The 20,000-nt window shown below is 32.4% G+C and overlaps 1 protein-coding gene and 1 long non-coding RNA gene across 3 annotated transcripts in view; both read left to right on the top strand.

Moving 5' to 3' along the window:
• Nucleotides 1–1,917, top strand: part of LOC144960292 (P-selectin-like) — a 16,172-nt gene extending 14,255 nt beyond the window's left edge. Inside the window, exon 8 of the mRNA XM_078893334.1 lies at nucleotides 1,669–1,917. Coding sequence (XP_078749460.1) covers nucleotides 1,669–1,827 — 159 coding nt within the window. The 3' untranslated portion in view covers nucleotides 1,828–1,917. The remainder of the gene's footprint in view (nucleotides 1–1,668) is intronic.
• Nucleotides 1,918–10,245: 8,328 nt separating this feature from the next.
• Nucleotides 10,246–19,033, top strand: LOC144960797 (uncharacterized). Of its 2 annotated transcripts, none has more exons than XR_013642943.1 (3): nucleotides 10,246–10,352; nucleotides 16,853–16,962; nucleotides 18,874–19,033. It is a non-coding gene; the product is annotated as an uncharacterized LOC144960797 (long non-coding RNA). The 2 variants fall into 2 exon arrangements; XR_013642942.1 differs by lacking the exon at nucleotides 10,246–10,352 and adding an exon at nucleotides 14,863–15,010.
• The last annotated feature ends 967 nt before the right edge of the window (nucleotides 19,034–20,000 follow it).

Here is a 20,000-nt window from a genome sequence, read left to right as displayed (position 1 = left end):
TCTAAAACTTTTATTGAACCAAAAGAAAACTCTCTATACTAGTGGAAACAAAAAAAGATCTGAAAACAAAACAAAAAGAGATAAAGAGTGTAATATCTAGTTGTAGAGACAAGTACAAAAATAAAATTGAAAAATGCTTTTCTTCTGGGGATATACGGGACACGTGGCGTGGGCTTAAAACTGCTGTTAACTATAATCCAAAGCCCACGATTATATCAGAAGATATCGAAATGGAAACTTTAAATAAATTTTATTCACGTTTCGACACAGCAAACAAATTTTATATTGAAAATGAAAAACATAAATTAGACAGGGCTTTGGAAGATGAAATGACTATTGAGGTCAGTGAAGAGGAAACGAGATTCGTATTTTCGAAACTGAACGAGAGGAAGGCTGCTTGGCCCGATGGATTGAAAGGAAAACTATTAAAATAATGTGCCCATCAGCTTTCCCCAATTTATACACATATTTTTAACTGGTCCCTCCAATGCGTTTCGATCCCTGAAATTTGGAAAACTTCAAAAATTATTCCTGTTCCAAGAAAAAGAAAAACTTGAAACTATGAACGATCTCAGACCTGTTGCGCTGACTTCAATAGTTTTGAAATCTTTAGAAAAACTCGTTCTTGTTAAAATTAGGAATCAGATTATGCCATTGAGTGATAGTCATCAATTTGCTTACAAACCAGGACGTGGCGTAGAGGATGCCATTTTGCTGTTTACAAACAACATCTACAGGCATCTAGATCACGCTAGGAGCTATTGCAGATTGCTTTTTGCAGATTTTTCTTCAGCGTTCAATACAATGCAACCTCAGTTGGTTGTTCAAAAATTGACTAGTCTGAATTTAAACAAGTATATAATTGCTTGGGTGCTCGAATTTCTTACGGAGAGAGCACAATATGTTCAATTAGGACAAAAAAAATCTTCCTGTATAACTACAAATACTGGTGCTCCTCATGGTTGTGTATTGTCCCCTGTATTATTCACAATATACAAGAATGACTGTAGAAGTCAAAACCTGAGTGTACCTTTAATAAAGTTTGCAGATGACACCGCTCTTCAAGGCCTCATAACAAATGGCAACTAAGTGGCTTATAGGCAAGAAATTGATAGATTTGTGTCTTGGTGTGATGCGCACCACCTAGAGCTTAACATAAGCAAGACAAAGGAGCTAGTGATTGACTTTAGGGAGTGAAGGAATAATAATGATAATAATAATAATAATAATAATAATAATAATAATAATAATAATAATAATAATAATAATAATAACAATAATAATAATAATAATAATAATAATAATAATAATAATAATAATAATAATAATAATAATAATGATAATAATAATAATAATAATAATAATAATGATATAATAATAATAATAATAATAATAATAATAATAATAATAATAATAATAATAATAATAATAATAATAAATAATAATAATAATAACAATAATATAATAATAATAAAATAATAATAATAATAATAAATAAATAATAAATAATATAATAATAATAATAATAATAATAATAATAAAATAATAATAATAATAATAATAATAATAATAATAATAATATAAATAATAATAATAATAATAATAATAATAATATAATAATAATAATAATAATAATATATAATATATATAATTGTATATCTATTTCAGGGAGATTATCATCCTTGGAGGGAAGGAGGAACAACTTCTGATTGGAATTGTGTTCAGATCGAGTTTAACTATGATGGTGACCCTAAGACTAGTACTTGGCTTCCAGTTCCATGTAATGTCAAAAGTTACATAATGTGCGAAAGACCAAAACAGCCGTAACCGTAGGGACCCCAACGGCTTTAAACGGACTTAAGTCTGATAAATTGTCGACTAACTAACTGGCTTCCAATAAACATGAATATATACGAACTTCTGAGTTACAAATACATTGTATTATTTTTTTAGTCATACTTATCTTCTTCCTTCTTCTTCATCTTCTTCATTCTTCTTCTTCTTCTTCTTCTTCTTCTTCTTCTTCTTCTTCTTCTTCTTCTTCTTCTTCTTCTTCTTCTTCTTCTTCTTGCGACTAATAACTGGCTTCCAATAAACATGAATATATACGAACTTCTGAGTTACAAATACATTGTATTATTTTTTTAGTCATACTTATCTTCTTCCTTCTTCTTCATCTTCTTCATTCTTCTTCTTCTTCTTCTTCTTCTTCTTCTTCTTCTTCTTCTTCTTCTTCTTCTTCTTCTTCTTCTTCTTCTTCTTTTTCTTCTTCTTCTTCTTCTTCTTCTTCTTCTTCTTCTTCTTCTTCTTCTTCTTCTTCTTCTTCTTCTTCTCTTCTTCTTCTTCTTCTTCTTCTTCTTCTTCTTCTTCTTCTTCTTCTTCTTCTTCTTTTTCTTCTTCTTCTTCTTCTTCTTCTTCTTCTTCTTCTTCTTCTTCTTCTTCTTCTTCTTCTTCTTCTTCTTCTTCTTCTTCTTCTTCTTCTTCTTCTTCTTTTTCTTCTCCCCCTCCTCCTCTTCCTTCTCCACCCTCTAGTCCTCCTCCTCTTCATTTACGAAAAAATCTTCCACTGTTATATTACCGTTTTGAAACCAAATTTGTGCCAATATATGTTGGGTTTCACATTTCAAAAAGTTTTCTTAGTGATGATTTAATGGTCCAAAATTATTTCCCTAAAATAATGTTTTACTGACTGAATTTACCACACAGTTTTACAGTGACTCTCTCGTCATCAGCAATACGATACAACATTTCTTCTTGAAAAATATTATAACAGTATTACAAGTTTACGCATTTGATTCTCACCTGAGTAAAGTCAGAAAATGTGAGCAAAGAGGGTTTACCAATGGATCAATTTAGGACTGGTTTCCTCTGCACTCAGATCCAAAGTAAGCAACTAAAGTAAATGAGCTTTTATATAGAGTAATATCCACTAAATGTGCTCAAAGCGCTTTACAAGGGGCCCCTGGCCAACAGCAACATTTAACATTTAGGACGAGACATGACACTGTTAGGCGATGTTACAATTTTTTTCGGACAGAGAAAACGCTGTTAACAGCCAGGTATTCATTTTACACCTGATTGCGGTGAGAGAATGTGAGTAAAGAGCCTTCTCCAAGGACTCAACGATGCGTCGAGAGGAGCTCGAACCCAGGACCTTCCGATCATACTACAAGACCACATAGCTACTACACAATGGACCACAAAACAACACACGCTTACATTGTGACGCATTTGAAAACGTGTAGTATTTCCGTTTGTGTGATGAGATTGGCTATAGGGAATGAGATTAGCGGAAGAGTAGCGTCCCTTGATTGGAAGTCATTAGCGGAAAAGTGATTAGAGAGAGAACGTCATGTTGGTTGTGCGGCATGACACACTTCACCGAAAGCGAGGACGAGAGAGACGCATGTGCATAACAATTTTGACGTTCTCTCTGTAAGGTGACGTCCAATCAAGGGACGCTACTCTTCCGCTAATCTCATTCCCTATGTATGTATATATATATATATATATATATATATATATATATGTGTGTGTGTGTGTATTATATATTTTATATATATATATATATATTATATATATATATATATATGAGTGTTTGTTGGTACTTGTAGGTAAAGAGGGCTCTAAAAGATTGGTTAGACCATATAAAATAAGAAATAAATATTTCGAAGATGACGTCACTCAGGCCTTTGTTATTGTTTTTGCCATCCGCGTTTGTGAGTTGTTCTCACTAAACTGTGTATTAACCAGACTATAAAAGTTCATGGTTACACAGAGTTTGTGTGTTGGTCCGTTATACTTCCGGATGGCAGTGTTGTGAACTCCTTGGCCAAGCGCATACTATCTATAGGAATACTCACGTTTTTTTGGTCAATACGATCGTTTCAATGGGTCACCATATCGACGGTCAATACTGGGTCTTTAAATACGAGTACACTGCGTTTCCAATGTTAACCGACGATATTGCAACCCATTGAAACAATCGTAAGGACACAAAATGTGAGTGTATATGTGTTTTTGACTTTAGTTGAGGTAATTTTATTCATTGCCTATAAAGAAGCAAAAGTTCTTTACGCATAAAACTCAAATTTTATCAAATTAATGCGATTACTGTAAACTCAAACTATCTTTTAGAAATGTATTTTTACAATTTAAGCAATTTACACGACCTTTTAGACTTTATGTATTCAAAATTTTCTATAAATGATCCAACACTGTGGATGCTGTAACTCCCTCCTTACCAACCATAGGAAAACCGTCTCATTCGTTACGATCCAACCAGCATTTTTATCATTCAGATTTAATTTTTAAATCACACAATTTAAATAAAAATGTCTCTTATAACTATAAAACGTGACACTGTGGTTTAAAGTATTTGTTGCTTTTCTGTTTGAGTAAGAAAAAACAATTTTTGTGTTGTGGGAGAATAACATTTTGGGGACAATTCTGAAAATGGCTGGTACGGAAAGGGGTAACACCATCGAGTAGTCTATGTGAATAATATTGGATTTATAGTCAACAACTTATAATTTAAATTGAGTTTGTTTCAGGTCCAAGAAGAAAATATTCATAACGCATAAAAAATTAATTCCCTAAAATAATGTCTGGCTGTCTCAATTGAACACAAAGTTTACAGTTCGTCTCATGTCATCAATTAGATTTTGTAACTTTAAACTATCTTTTGGAAATTTGCTTCACCCGATACGATACAAATTACAACATACCTGATGTAAAATCAACAAGTCTTGGACAAAAGTCCGTCGAATAGTCTCTCTCTAATAAATTTGTTGTTTCACCTGACTAAAAAGACTCCATTTTTAAAAAGAATTTGCAATGAATGCGTTTGAATGGTGATCCTATCTATACGTTTATTGGAAGAAAACAGTGGGTATCCATGCCTGTAACAGTATTTAATCTTATCACTTTATCAAGTTGTAAACGAGAATAAGAATACTCAAATGTTATGTCCACTCAACACTTCTCTACGGCTCAGAAACGCCTTGGAAAAATCAGTTGGAAAGAAAAGAAAACAAATCAAGAAGTCTGTGACATCCTTGGTATCAGACCGACCCTAATGAAAGTAATAAAAACAAGAAAACTTAAGTATTTTGGACACCTAAGACGCCATCAAACTGTCAACAAGGACATTATTGAGGGTAGAGTTGAGGGGAAAAGAGGAAGAGGCAGGCCAGCAAGAACTTGGATAGATGATGTGAGGACATGGACAGGATTGTCGGCAGAAGAGACAGCTAATAAAGCCATGAATACTTTTTTTTTTTGTGCGGCTATGTGGTCTAGTGGTATGACACTCGCTTTCGGATCGGAAGGTCCTGGGTTCGAGCCTCGCTCGGCGCATAGTTGAGTCCTTGGAAAAGACTCTTTACTCTCATTCTCTCACCGTACTCAGGTGTAAAATGAGTACCTGGCCGTTAACAGCGTTGTCTTTGTCCGAAAAATTGTAATATCGCCTAACAGGCGTCATGTCTCGTCCAACATGTTAAATGTTGCTGTTGACCAGGGACCCCTTGTAAAGCGCATTGAGCACGTTAAGTGGATATTGCGCTATATAAATGCTCAATTTAAAAACTGACAAGAGTCCTGAATATACGATACCCCGCAAAAAAAGGAATAAAACACTGTATGAAAAATGCAATGAAAGACCCTGATCCATTCAAAATCAGGAGGCAAGATGGCGGCTTTTTGGGCATGTACTAAGAAGAGACAGCTAATAAAGCCATGAATACTTTTTTCACCCCATCTGGACACAAGAAATATCAAGATAGACCACCCACAGTAAGACAGTAAGCTTATCCAAGAAGTTTACGCAAGAGTTTGTAGAAAAACATGGCAATTAAACTTGACAAATTCTAGAAAGAACATTGGGGGTAGCTGTAGGAGATTGCATTTAAGTTCGGTTGTTGGTCATTAAACATGATTTAATTAAAGCAAAGTTAACGATGCTGGGATTTTAATGAAAATATGGTAAATACTTAATGGATTTAGGACAGTTTTATGTGATAAATTGAGGAATGGTCGTTGTGTTAAGAAGTAGAAAATTACTTTCGTTAATAAGTCTCAATACTCTTCAACAGTCGTAACGTCACTTCCTTCCTAATGACGCATGGTAACAGTAACACTGGCTCTAAACTATCGGAACAATGGCGGACGCCGTAAGAAATATTTCTCCGTCGAGCATAAAGGCGTATTCAGAGGGAAAAAAAAACCATTATAAATTTGATCATGTTTTGACTTTTACACATTCTGATCACAAGGCATATGAAAAGTTCTAGCCAGCATGGAGAATAAAAAGTAATGATTTTCTTTGTTTAGAACCAAGATGGCCGCCGTTGCTGGGCGACGTGACATCAGACTACTGAATCCAATTGGTATTTGGGAATAAAGGCAACAGATTGTAATTGATTTTTTAATTTTGGCGTAAGTACCAAAATATTATTATATCATAAAAGGCGGGGTTTAACATTAATATTAACGGATTTGACGTTTCGGGTTTGAACATGATTTGATTTTGCTTTTAGGGGGTGGAATTTAGACTGTCACGGAACTGTCGAATCTATAAGGAGGTGTGTTTAAAGGGAATTGTCGGTAGAATTACTGTAGGGTATGAAACAGAATATTTCGGGTTAAAACAGTATTCTGCTCTCTACTTGACCATGAGCTGAATTTTTCTAGTATGCTGCAACTTCTAACATCCAACTAAAAATCTTTATTTTACGGTCCTAGAAATATTCAACGTATATTGAAAATGGTTACTTAGGCAAAATGACTTTACATTTGGATTGATTTTACGGATTTGGAATTTATGAAACTGATTGAATTATGACCATGCTATTTGATTTGGATTTGGAATTTATCACAACAAATAAAGCTGTAAGAAAGGAAACTTGGAATCTGGACTTTTGAATGTCTTGATGTTGTACATTCAATTATCATCATTGGCTCCTGAACTCTTTCGTCATTATTAACGTCTACAAACACAACGCAAAGGAATATTATGGCCATCTATCAAAAAGCCACTATACGATCATAAGCCATTAAATATGTGTGCAACTACGCCACACAACACCAATTCCCACTTTCCTCAATAGAGAAACTATAAACGCCTTCAAAATAACAAAGAATTAAAATCAAAGGAAGACCTTACGATATTAGCATCCAAAGACAGTGAACAATGGAAGGAAATGACACATATGATTAGAGAAGCAGCGGAGACGTCCCGATCGGATGATTAGGAATCGAAAGGCCTTTAGTAGTAGCAATATACCAATTGACTGAGTTTAAAATAGTGATAAATATCTCACATTTTGAATGTCTTGATATTGAAAGATTTGAAATTGATTTGTAAAACATCTATGATTTTTGTGACAACGTTATTCTTGATTAAATTCTTACAAGCATAGCACGTCATAGCCATTAAATGGTTACACAGTTCACACTATGAAGATATGAATGGAAAATCTAATTTTCAAATGCTACAACCTCATCCATATTTGATGCAAGTCCTCAGTAAAGTAGCCACAGACAAAATGTCAAATAGGTGCATAATAACAACGATTGCATCACTAGTAGTAGTAGTAGTAGTAGTAGTAGTAGTAGTAGTAGTAGTAGTAGTAGTAGTAGTAGTAGTAGTAGTAGTAGTAGTAGTAGTAGTAGTAGTAGTAGTAGTGGGAGTAGGAGTAGGAGTAGTAGTAGTAGTAGTAGTAGTAGTAGTAGTAGTAGTAGTAGTAGTAGTAGTAGTAGTAGTAGTGGGAGTAGGAGTAGGAGTAGTAGTAGTAGTAGTAGTAGTAGTAGTAGTAGTAGTTAGTAGTAGTAGTAGTAGTAGTAGTAGTAGTAGTAGTGGGAGTAGGAGTAGGAGTAGTAGTAGTAGTAGTAGTAGTAGTAGTAGTAGTAGTAGTAGTGGGAGTAGGAGTAGGAGTAGTAGTAGTAGTAGTAGTAGTAGTAGTAGTAGTAGTAGTAGTGGGAGTAGGAGTAGGAGTAGTAGTAGTAGTAGTAGTAGTGTAGTAGTAGTAGTAGTAGTAGTAGTAGTAGTAGTAGTAGTGTGGTAGTGTAGTGTAGTAGTAGTAGTAGTAGTAGTAGTATAGTAGATAGTAGTAGTAGTAGTAGTAGTAGTAGTAGTGTAGTAGTAGTAGTAGTAGTAGTAGTTCGTAGTAGTAGTTAGTAGTAGTAGTAGTAGTAGTAGGTAGTAGTAGTAGTATGTAGTAGTAGTAGTAGTAGTATAGTAGTAGTAGTAGTAGTAGTAGTAGAGTAGTATGTAGTAGTAGTAGTAGTAGTAGTAGTAGTAGTAGTAGTAGTAGTAGTAGTAGTAGTAGTAGTAGTAGTAGTAGTAGTAGTAGTAGTAGTAGTAGTAGTATGTAGTAGTAGTAGTAGTAGTAGTAGTAGTAGTAGTGTAGTAGTAGTAGTAGTAGTAGTAGTAGTAGTAGTAGTAGTAATATTGTAGTAGTAGTAGTGTAGTAGTAGTAGTAGTGTAGTAGTAGTAGTAGTGTTAGTAGTAGTAGTAGTAGTTAGTGTAGATGTAGTAGTTAGTAGTAGTAGTAGTAGTTTGTAGTAGTAGTAGTAGTAGTAGTAGTAGTAGTAGTAGTTAGTAGTGTAGTGTAAGTAGTAGTAGTAGTATGTAGTAGTAGTTAGTAGTGTAGGTCAGCAATTGGAGACAAGAGACTTAGAAAGTCGAAAGAAAATGTTTAACAACAGTTGAACTAAATAAATTATTAAATATATGAACATGAATTCTAAAATCAATTTTTTCACAACCCTTGTATAATCAGTGCTTACAACTTGATAGGGAACATAGGAATTGGCCGGAAGCAAAGAGCAAAGACTAGTCCGATTCCATAGAAAACAATTTAAAAGAACCATGAATATATAATGACCTACAAAAAAATAAGCAATCAAGCACTATATGAAATGTGCAATGAAATACCCACTCCAGGAGGCAAGATGTCGGCTGTTTGGGCATAGACTCAGAAGTGATCACATTATTATTGTAACTAATAGGGCCATGAATATTTTATTTCACCCATCTGACTCAAGAAACATAAAGGGAGATCACCCATGTCAATTTACATCGTGCAAATAGAGACCTGAGAAATAACACAGAAATAAAAGCAAAGACAGATATTCTGATAACAGCATCCATACCAAAAGCCATGGATTTCTTGTCAAATACTAATCTACTTGATCTGGAGATTTTAACGTTTGGGGAAATTATAATCTATTGAAATCTGCATATGACGTAAGTAACCCTTTTGATTGTAGCTATGATTGTGGACTTGTATCAAATTTGGACAGCTTTCATGTGTAGATTGTATCGTTTGGAATTACTAAAATCTATTAATATCTCCATATGACCTAAGTAAGCCTTTTGATTGTAGCTATGATTGTGGACCTGTATCAAATTTGGACATCTTTCATGTGTAGATTGTGTCGTTTGGAATTACTAAAATCTATTCATATCTCGATATGACCTAAGTAACCCTTTTGATTGTAGCTATGATTGTGGACCTGTATCAAATTTGGACAAATCCCATCTGTAGATTCTAGAGTTTGGAGAAACTATAATCTATTATTATCTCCATGTAGCCTAAGTAACCTTTTTGATTGTAGCTAAGATATTGAGGACTTGTATCAGATGTGGATAAATTCATCTTTAGATCGTACAGTTGGGAGAATCTATAATCAATTAGCATCTCCATACGACCCAAGTATGTCTCAATGATTATGATGAGATACGGTAACTAGAATTAATTTTTAAAGGACATTTACATATTTTAGTTTTTTGAAAAACATTTTTTTTTCTAATTCAAACATAGATTAAGATGTATAAACATGTTTATTTTTGTTAATATAACACTATATAGCTATATTTCATTGTCTAAAAATAACCCTTATTAATATAACATATTTTCAAAATGATAAATTTAATATAGATACATAATACGTACCCCACATCATCCATAATCCGAATCTGACTATACCGCTTTTTCTACTTTGTTCTTCATATTAAATCGTTCTTAACGTGGGTTTGTGCCTTGTTATCCATCAATGATAAATTTGGACTATCAGTGCATCAAATACAAGAAGATGAAAATCTCGTATTAATCACTCATTAATATCTTGATGAAGTCCAAGATTAGTGATTGTTAACTCCGAGTTCACTTCGTGTTTTCTCTTAATAAATGTATATATTAGAACGTGGCTTTTACGATTTCATGTCAGACTATCAGGAAAACCGATTGTTGTCCATGAAGTAACGAACTGCTCTGACACAGATTACTCAACAGACTTCTTTTTCAGCCTTAAAGAATCGAGTCAAAAGCGTAAGGATCTTACATCAGGTATGTTCTTATTTTTAAATCACAGTTCCATTTTCCATCAAGTATGCGAAGCATTTTTCAAACAAGTATATTATTAGTAACAACAATCACGGATTTTACATCAGGTATGTTCTTATTTTTAAATCACAGTTCCATTTTCCATCAAGTATGCGAAGCATTTTTCAAACAAGTATATTATTAGTAACAACAATCACGGATTTTACATCAGGTATGTTCTTATTTTTAAATCACAGTTTCATTTCGCATCAAGTATTATTGGTAACGACAATCACGTGTTCAACAAAAAAGAAGTCTACAATGAAAGAGTTTTATGTCACTAAATCATATGGCCTAATTATGGTGATACTATACACAACTAGACGCCGTTCTGGATTTTAAGCCTTCTTTATTTACTTATTCTCACCTCAGTCTGTTATATATCGGACCTATCACATCATTGCATTAATAATAATATTGACCATTTGCCTACGGTGGAGAAACGTGATTACGACTCACTCCTTATATCGTCAAATCTTCCATCCGCCAAACATCTTTCACACGTTGATTTTGATTATTTCAAAGGAAAGGTTATAGAAGCTATCTCGAAAGACCGAATAATGGACTTTCTCGAAAATCATACGATGCTAAACGATAACCAACATGGTTTTAGATCAAAGATATCATGAATTGCTCAACGTGTAATCCATTAATGCTGTTTATCTTGATTTCCGTTAGGCTTTTGATTCTGTACCACACGAGGGATTATTCATTAAGTTAAAAGCATATGGATTTAAAGGGAACATTTCAACTGGATTAAAGGCTTTCTTGATAATCGAATACAAAGAGCCATTGTCAATGGGGTGGGGTTTGCTTTTAAGAATGTCATTAGCGGTGTACCCCAAGTAAGTGTATTGGACCTCTTTTATTTATTTTACATATACATTATTTACCACATGACATAAATTAAGCCTGTAAACTGTTGGCAGACGATATGAAGGTCTATTGTACAACTGAGCATCATAACATTCTACAAAATGATATCTTTTTACTATTCAAATAGTCTAAAACAGGGCATTTGGATTTTAATGTTTCGAAACAAAAAGTATTATATACAAGAAAAAAAATCATGTCATAAATATTCAATCGTCTCTTCTATGTGAAATACAATTTCCGTTATGCCTTATGTACACATTAATAATTGTGTAAGCCATGCAAACAGAATGATGGAATGGAATATAGAACCTTTATAAGTCTTGATAAAACCATATTTTTATATTTGTATAAATCGCTCGTTTGACCTATTCAATATAAGGAATAAGGCAATCACATCTGGAGACCATTATACAAGAGACAATACATTAGTATTGAAAGTGTGCAGAGGAGAGCTCTACCCAGAAGAGTATGCGATACAGTATTTATCTTATAAGGAAAGGTTATCAATTTTTGATTTACCAAGCAGACACCTTTAACCCACGATATTTACTACATTGTCAATGTAATATAACATATTTCCTTTTCTTGTTTACCTGATGATGGCAACGGAGGAAACTTTGTTTAGACTGTGTTGTATGTTTTATAAAAGTCATTTTTATCCTATTCATTTTATTATACATTTTATTGACTTATTTAACGACTGTCTTCGAAATGAGACCCAGACTAAAGAACCTGTGAGATATACACTGCGTTCTCTCCGTACGTTACGATTATTTTATGATGACTTTCAAAACCTTTCATCATAAGCATAGCACGTCATAGCCATTAAATGGTTACACAGTTCATACTATGAAGATATGAATGGAGAATCGAATTTTCAAATGCTACAACCTCATCCATATTTGATGCAAGTCCTCAGTATAGTAGCCACAAACAAAATGTCAAATAGGTGCGTAATAACAACGATTGCATCACTAGTAGTAATAGTAGTAGTAGTTGTAGTATGTAGTAGTAGTAGTAGTAGTGTAGTAGTAGTAGTAGTAGTAGTAGTAGTAGTAGTAGTAGTAGTAGGGAGTAGGAGTAGAGTAGTAGTAGTAGTAGTAGTAGTAGTAGTAGTAGTAGTAGTAGTAGTAGTAGTGGGAGTAGGAGTAGGAGTAGTAGTAGTAGTAGTAGTAGTAGTAGTAGTAGTAGTAGTAGTAGTAGTAGTGGGAGTAGGAGTAGGAGTAGTAGTAGTAGTAGTAGTAGTAGTAGTAGTAGTAGTAGTAGTAGTAGTGGGAGTAGGAGTAGGAGTAGTAGTAGTAGTAGTAGTAGTAGTAGTAGTAGTAGTAGTAGTAGTAGTAGTAGTAGTAGTAGTAGTAGTAGTAGTAGTAGTAGTAGTAGTAGTAGTGGGAGTAGGAGTAGGAGTAGTAGTAGTAGTAGTAGTAGTAGTAGTAGTAGTAGTAGTAGTAGTAGTAGTAGTAGTGGTGGTGGTGGTGGTAGTAGTAGTAGTAGTAGTAGTAGAAGTAGTAGTAGTAGTAGTAGTAGTAGTAGTAGTAGTAGTATAGTAGTAGTAGTAGTAGTAGTATAGTAGTAGTAGTAGTTAGTAGTAGTAGTAGTAGTAGTAGTAAATAGTAGTAGTGTAGTAGAGTAGTAGTAGTAGTAGTAGTAGTAGTATAGTAGTAGTAGTTAGAGTAGAGTAGTAGTATGTAGTAGTATAATAGTAGTAGTAGTAGTAGTAGTAGTAGTAGTAGTAGTAGTAGTAGTAGTAGTAGTAGTAGTAGTATTTAGTAGTAGTAGTATGTAGTAGTAGTAGTAGTATAGTAGTAGTAGTGTTGTAGTAGTAGTAGTAGTAGTGTTGTAGTAGAGTAGTAGTAGTAGTAGTAGTAGTAGTAGTAGTAGTAGTAGTAGTATAGTAGTAGTAGTAGTAGTAGTAGTAGTAGTAGTAGTAGTATAGTAGTAGTAGTAGTAGTAGTAGTATGTAGTAGTAGTATAGTAGTTAGTAGTAGTAGTAGTAGTAGTATTAGTAGTAGTAGTAGTAGTAGTAGTAGTGTAGTAGTAGTAGTAGTAGGATCAGCAATTGGAGACAAGAAGACTTAGAAAGTCGAAGAAAATGTTTAACAACAGTTGAACTAAATAAATTATTAAATATATGAACATGAATTCTAAAATCAATTTTTTCACAACCCTTGTATAATCAGTGCTTACAACTTGATAGGGAACATAGGAATTGGCCGGAAGCAAAGAGCAAAGACTAGTCCGATTCCATAGAAAACAATTTAAAAGAACCATGAATATATAATGACCTACAAAAAAATAAGCAATCAAGCACTATATGAAATGTGCAATGAAATACCCACTCCAGGAGGCAAGATGTCGGCTGTTTGGGCATAGACTCAGAAGTGATCACATTATTATTGTAACTAATAGGGCCATGAATATTTTATTTCACCCATCTGACTCAAGAAACATAAAGGGAGATCACCCATGTCAATTTACATCGTGCAAATAGAGACCTGAGAAATAACACAGAAATAAAAGCAAAGACAGATATTCTGATAACAGCATCCATACCAAAAGCCATGGATTTCTTGTCAAATACTAATCTACTTGATCTGGAGATTTTAACGTTTGGGGAAATTATAATCTATTGAAATCTGCATATGACGTAAGTAACCCTTTTGATTGTAGCTATGATTGTGGACTTGTATCAAATTTGGACAGCTTTCATGTGTAGATTGTATCGTTTGGAATTACTAAAATCTATTAATATCTCCATATGACCTAAGTAAGCCTTTTGATTGTAGCTATGATTGTGGACCTGTATCAAATTTGGACATCTTTCATGTGTAGATTGTGTCGTTTGGAATTACTAAAATCTATTCATATCTCGATATGACCTAAGTAACCCTTTTGATTGTAGCTATGATTGTGGACCTGTATCAAATTTGGACAAATCCCATCTGTAGATTCTAGAGTTTGGAGAAACTATAATCTATTATTATCTCCATGTAGCCTAAGTAACCTTTTTGATTGTAGCTAAGATATTGAGGACTTGTATCAGATGTGGATAAATTCATCTTTAGATCGTACAGTTGGGAGAATCTATAATCAATTAGCATCTCCATACGACCCAAGTATGTCTCAATGATTATGATGAGATACGGTAACTAGAATTAATTTTTAAAGGACATTTACATATTTTAGTTTTTTGAAAAACATTTTTTTTTCTAATTCAAACATAGATTAAGATGTATAAACATGTTTATTTTTGTTAATATAACACTATATAGCTATATTTCATTGTCTAAAAATAACCCTTATTAATATAACATATTTTCAAAATGATAAATTTAATATAGATACATAATATGTACCCCACATCATCCATAATCCGAATCTGACTATACCGCTTTTTCTACTTTGTTCTTTATATTAAATCGTTCTTAACGTGAGTTTGTGCCTTGTCATCCATCAATGATAAACTTTGACTATCAGTGCATCAAATACAAGAAGATGAGAATCTCGTATTAATCACTTATTAATATCTTGATGAAGTCCAAGATTAGTGATTGTTAACTCCGAGTTCACTTCGTGTTTTCTCTTCATAAATGTATATATTAGAACGTGGCTTTTACGATTTCATGTCAGACTATCAGGAAAACCGATTGTTGTCCATGAAGTAACGAACTGCTCTGACACAGATTATTCAACAGACTTCTTTTTCAGCCTTAAAGAATCGAGTCAAAAGCGTAAGGATTTTACATCAGGTATGTTCTTATTTTTAAATCACAGTTCCATTTTGCATCAAGTATGCGAAGCATTTTTCAAACAAGTATATTATTAGTAACAACAATCATGGATTTTACATCAGGTATGTTCTTATTTTTAAATCACAGTTCCATTTTGCATCAAGTATGCGAAGCATTTTTCAAACAAGTATATTATTAGTAACAACAATCACGGATTTTACATCAGGTATGTTCTTATTTTTAAATCACAGTTCCATTTTCCATCATGTATGCGAAGCATTTTTCAAACAAGTATATTATTATTAACGACAATCACGGATTTTACATCAGGTATGTTCTTATTTTTAAATCACAGTTCAATTTCGCATCAAGTATGCGAAGCATTTTTCAAACAAGTATATTATTAGTAACAACAATCACGGATTTTACATCAACGTGTAATTTTGCTCAACGTGTAATGCATTAATGCTGTTTATCTTGATTTCCGTAAGGCTTTTGATTCTGTACCACACGAGAGATTATTCATTAAGCTAAAAGCATATGGATTTAAAGGGAACATTTCAACTGGATTAAAGGCTTTCTTGATAATCGAATACAAAGAGCCATTGTCAATGGGGTGGGGTTTGCTTTTAAGAATGTCATTAGCGGTGTACCCCAAGTAAGTGTATTGGGACCACTTTTATTTATTTTACATATACATTATTTACCACATGACATAAATTAAGCCTGTAAACTGTTGGCAGACGATATGAAGATCTATTGTACAACTGAGCATCATAACATTCTACAAAATGATATCTTTTTACTATTCAAATAGTCTACAACAGGGCATTTGGATTTTAATGTTTCGAAACAAAAAGTATTATATACAAGAAAAAAGTCATGTCATAAATATTCAATCGTCTCTTCTATGTGAAATACAATTTCCGTTATGCCTTATGTACACATTAATAATTGTGTAAGCCATGCAAACGGAATGATGGAATTGAATATAGAACCTTTATAAGTCTTGATAAAACCATATTTTTATATTTGTATAAATCGCTCGTTTGACCAATTCAATATAAGGAATAAGGCAATTACATCTGGAGACCATTATACAAGAGACAATACATTAGTATTGAAAGTGTACAGAGGAGAGCTCTACCAAGAAGAGTATGCGATACAGTATTTATCTTATAAGGAAAGGTTATCAATTTTTTATTTACCAAGCAGACACCTTTAACCCACGATATTTACTACATTGTCAATGTAATATAACATATTTCCTTTTCTTGTTTACCTGATGACGGCCAACGGAGGAAACTTTGTTTAGACTGTGTTGTATGTTTTATAAAAGTCATTTTTATCCTATTTATTTTACTATACATTTTATTGACTTATTAAACGACGGTCTCCGAAATGAGACACAGACTAAAGAACCTGTGAGATATACACTGCGTTCTCTCCGTACGTTACGATTATTTTATGATGACTTTCAAAACCTTTCATCATATTTTGTAAACAAAAAGTGGAAAACAGCTCTGACTTCCAGCAATGACGATTTTATGTTTGGACACACCAACTAAAAAGAAGCAACCTTTAAAATATTAAAGTTCAGGGTTACAGATGGAAAATATGTATGTTAGTTTTGAAGTCATGCTCATATTTTGTTCTCTGTTTTGTAGGTCCCTTGTAAAACTCAAAGATGACATTTCAATTATATCTTTCATTGTTTCATTAAAATATAAATATTGATAAATCATTTATATCTCCCAGTGTAATGACATACTTTTAAAACATTGCATGTCCTTCATATCTTTGCCTATTATAATTAATAGAACATTATTGACAGTTCCTATATTTATCTCATTCTTCCAGTATAATTGACAAAATTGATTCTACTATAAAAAGGAAGGTAAAAGCCATGATTGTGTCACTTGCAATTGGTCTTTTTTTGGTTGTTTCTGCTGGGGTCGCAGGAGACAGTTGTAAGTATAAATTACCATGATAATGACAATGAGGATAATGACAATAATAACAGTATAATGATATAACAATACTAGCAATACTAATAATAATTACTAATATAATAATAATAATAATAATAATAATAATAATAATAATAATAATAATAATAATAATAATAATAATAATAATAATAATAAATAATAATAATAATAATAATAATAATAATTATGATAATAATAATAATAATAATAATAATAATAATAACAATAATAAATAATAATAATAATAATAATAATAATAATAATAATAATAATAATAATAATAATAATAATAATAATAATAATAATAATAATAATAATATAATAATGATAATAATAATAATAATAATAATAATAATAATAATAATAATGATAATAAAAATAATAATAATAATAATATTAACAATAATAATAATAATAATAATAATAATAATAATAATAATAATAATAATAATAATAATAATAATAATAATAATAATAATAATAATAATAATAATAATAATAATAATAATAATAATATAATAATAATAATAATAATAATAATAATAATAATGTACATTAATTAAACCATGGTTATGAAGTTGACTTCAGGCGCTGTTACAATAACGATATTCGAATTCACAAAAATACAGCATTCTAAAAATTTCAAATATTCAGAAGTCTAAAAATATTTTTTTTAATGTTCCAGTCTAAAAAGACGTGTGTACATGATAGAATTATGAGAGTATGCGTGAACCTTTCCAAACACAAGCGTTTGAAATGTAAAAACGTTATAGCTTTTGAGCAATTTTAAAGCAAATTGGATTCAATAGTCTGATCTGGTATTCCCCAGCAACAGCGAGCCGCGTGGATTTAGACAGAGAAGATTGGTAGTTTTTAATTCTTCATGTTGGCTGGAAAATTTCTTATATCATGTGATCAGAATGTATAAAAGCCAAAGCATGATCATATTTATGTTTTTCTCCTCTGGATACACTTTTATGCTCGTAGGAGAGATATTTCAAAAGGCCGTCCGCCATTGTTCCGATAGTTTAGAGCCAGTTAATATGTTACTATGCGTCATTACAAGAGAAGTGATGTCATGACTGTTGAAGCCTATTATTGAATTGATATGAATCAGACGTCCTTTTTTCCTAATTTTCCTCCTCCAAAAAATTAAATTGGTTTGACAATGCTATATAAATGAATTAGTATATTATTATACAAAGTGTGTTTATATCTAGCTTTAAATTGTTTATTGTTGTCAGACTATTATTTGAAATTATTTTGGGCCAGACTAGAATTGTAAATGTCTATTATTTTTTAGGCGTCATTGCTCTCTCTCTCTATCTCACCCACTCTCTCTCTCTCCCTCTATCTCTCTCTCTCTCTCTCTCTCTCTCACACTCTGTGTGTGTGTGTGTTTGTGTTAGGGATATATTGCCTCGAACATTGGTGCATTTTTTCAAAGCTGACACCAAAAATGTTGACGTCAATTCATTATGACGCTTTTTATCAATGAATATGTCTGAAATTTGGCACACAATTAATAAAGAGATCATTTTAGACTATCTCAAGCGGCAAAAAAATCCTGCAATTACTGAAAATCCGTTAAAAACGGATTTTTGCCCTTTTGAGTGGAATATTTCAAAAACTATCAAGAGCAGACATTTCGTCATGAATAGGGATTTATATATATATATATAATATATATATATATATATATATATATATATATATATATGTGTGTGTGTGTGTGTGTATGTATTTATGAGTGTTGGTGGGTACTTGTTGGAATATGTAGGTGTATGTATATATGTATGTGTTTATGAGTGTTGGTGGGTACTTGTTGGAATATGTAGGTATATGTATATATGTATGTATTCTTCACTGATAACTATCCACTGATTGAAGATGAGCCCTGTCTTGCCACATGGAGTTTCAATGAAGGAGGCAACACATGTGTCAAGGCATTCAGTGAGAAAAGGTCACCTGGAAGAAAGCTAGTAACATTTGCCAAAGCAAGGGCGCAGATTTGGTACTAATTCAGAGTTCTGAGAAGAATGATTTTGTCCAAGGTAAGATCAACTTAACTTGATCTTGAAATTTTGTCTAATTAATATCATATGCCCAGTCTTTGCTGTTACTGGCCAAGTAATCAATTAAATAGGACAAGACCGAAAATGTTTAAAAAGAGTCTTTTTTGTTTCAAAGACCCAACCTTGTGCCACCCACTATAGGATTGAAACCAATGATCTACATGCTCCAAGCTGAGTGTCATACTACTGGACCTCAAAGGCAACTTCTCCCATTAACAACCACAAGAACATGGAAGTCTATCTGTCTTATTGTTTTAGCAGACAAATATCTTTTTACACTTAAGAGTGACATGTTAATAAATGTCCTTTTCGTAAAATTGTGTACTTTGAAGATGTGTAGCATTTCATTTCATAACTACTTACGAATAGCCACTTGGAACTAATCGTCAATCGTTAGGAATAGTAACTTCGAAATTTTAAATTTCACATAATCTAACAGTATAGTATTGTATTCAATAATTCACCAGCGGCGTAATTTGAGCATGAATACCAGAGTAGCTTGTGCGGCAAGATTGTCTTGTGGTATGACACCAACTTTTGGATCCGAAGGTCCTGGGCTCAATCCTCGCTCGGCACATAGTTGTCCTTGAAAAACGCTATTTACTCACATAATCTTATTGTAACAAGTGTAAAATAATTACCTGGCCTCTAACAGCGTTGTCTCTGTCAGAAATGATTGCAATATTGCGGCAGGCATCATGTCTCGTCCTACATATTCATTAATGATATTGGTCGATTTATAAATTTTCTTTTTTTTCTTTTTTTTCTGAGCATCAGATCGTAGAGAAACACGTACATACTTATTATTGCCTCAAAAAGATATGCAAAATTGCGAAAAAATCACCCAGTAGAGTTTTTACCATTGGACTTATCCTATGAAGTTTTTATAGTGAAAAAAAAAACCGTGAAGAATTTTATGGTGAATATTACAGGGTAAGGGTG

The sequence above is a fragment of the Berghia stephanieae genome, chromosome 15 (genome assembly GCF_034508935.2).
Source record: "Berghia stephanieae isolate SIO BIC M18660-M18661 chromosome 15, UCSD_Bste_1.3, whole genome shotgun sequence".
NCBI classification, from domain to species: domain Eukaryota; kingdom Metazoa; phylum Mollusca; class Gastropoda; order Nudibranchia; family Aeolidiidae; genus Berghia; species Berghia stephanieae.
Note: the sequence above shows the minus strand (reverse complement) of the source record. Positions and strands in the feature narration are given on the sequence as shown.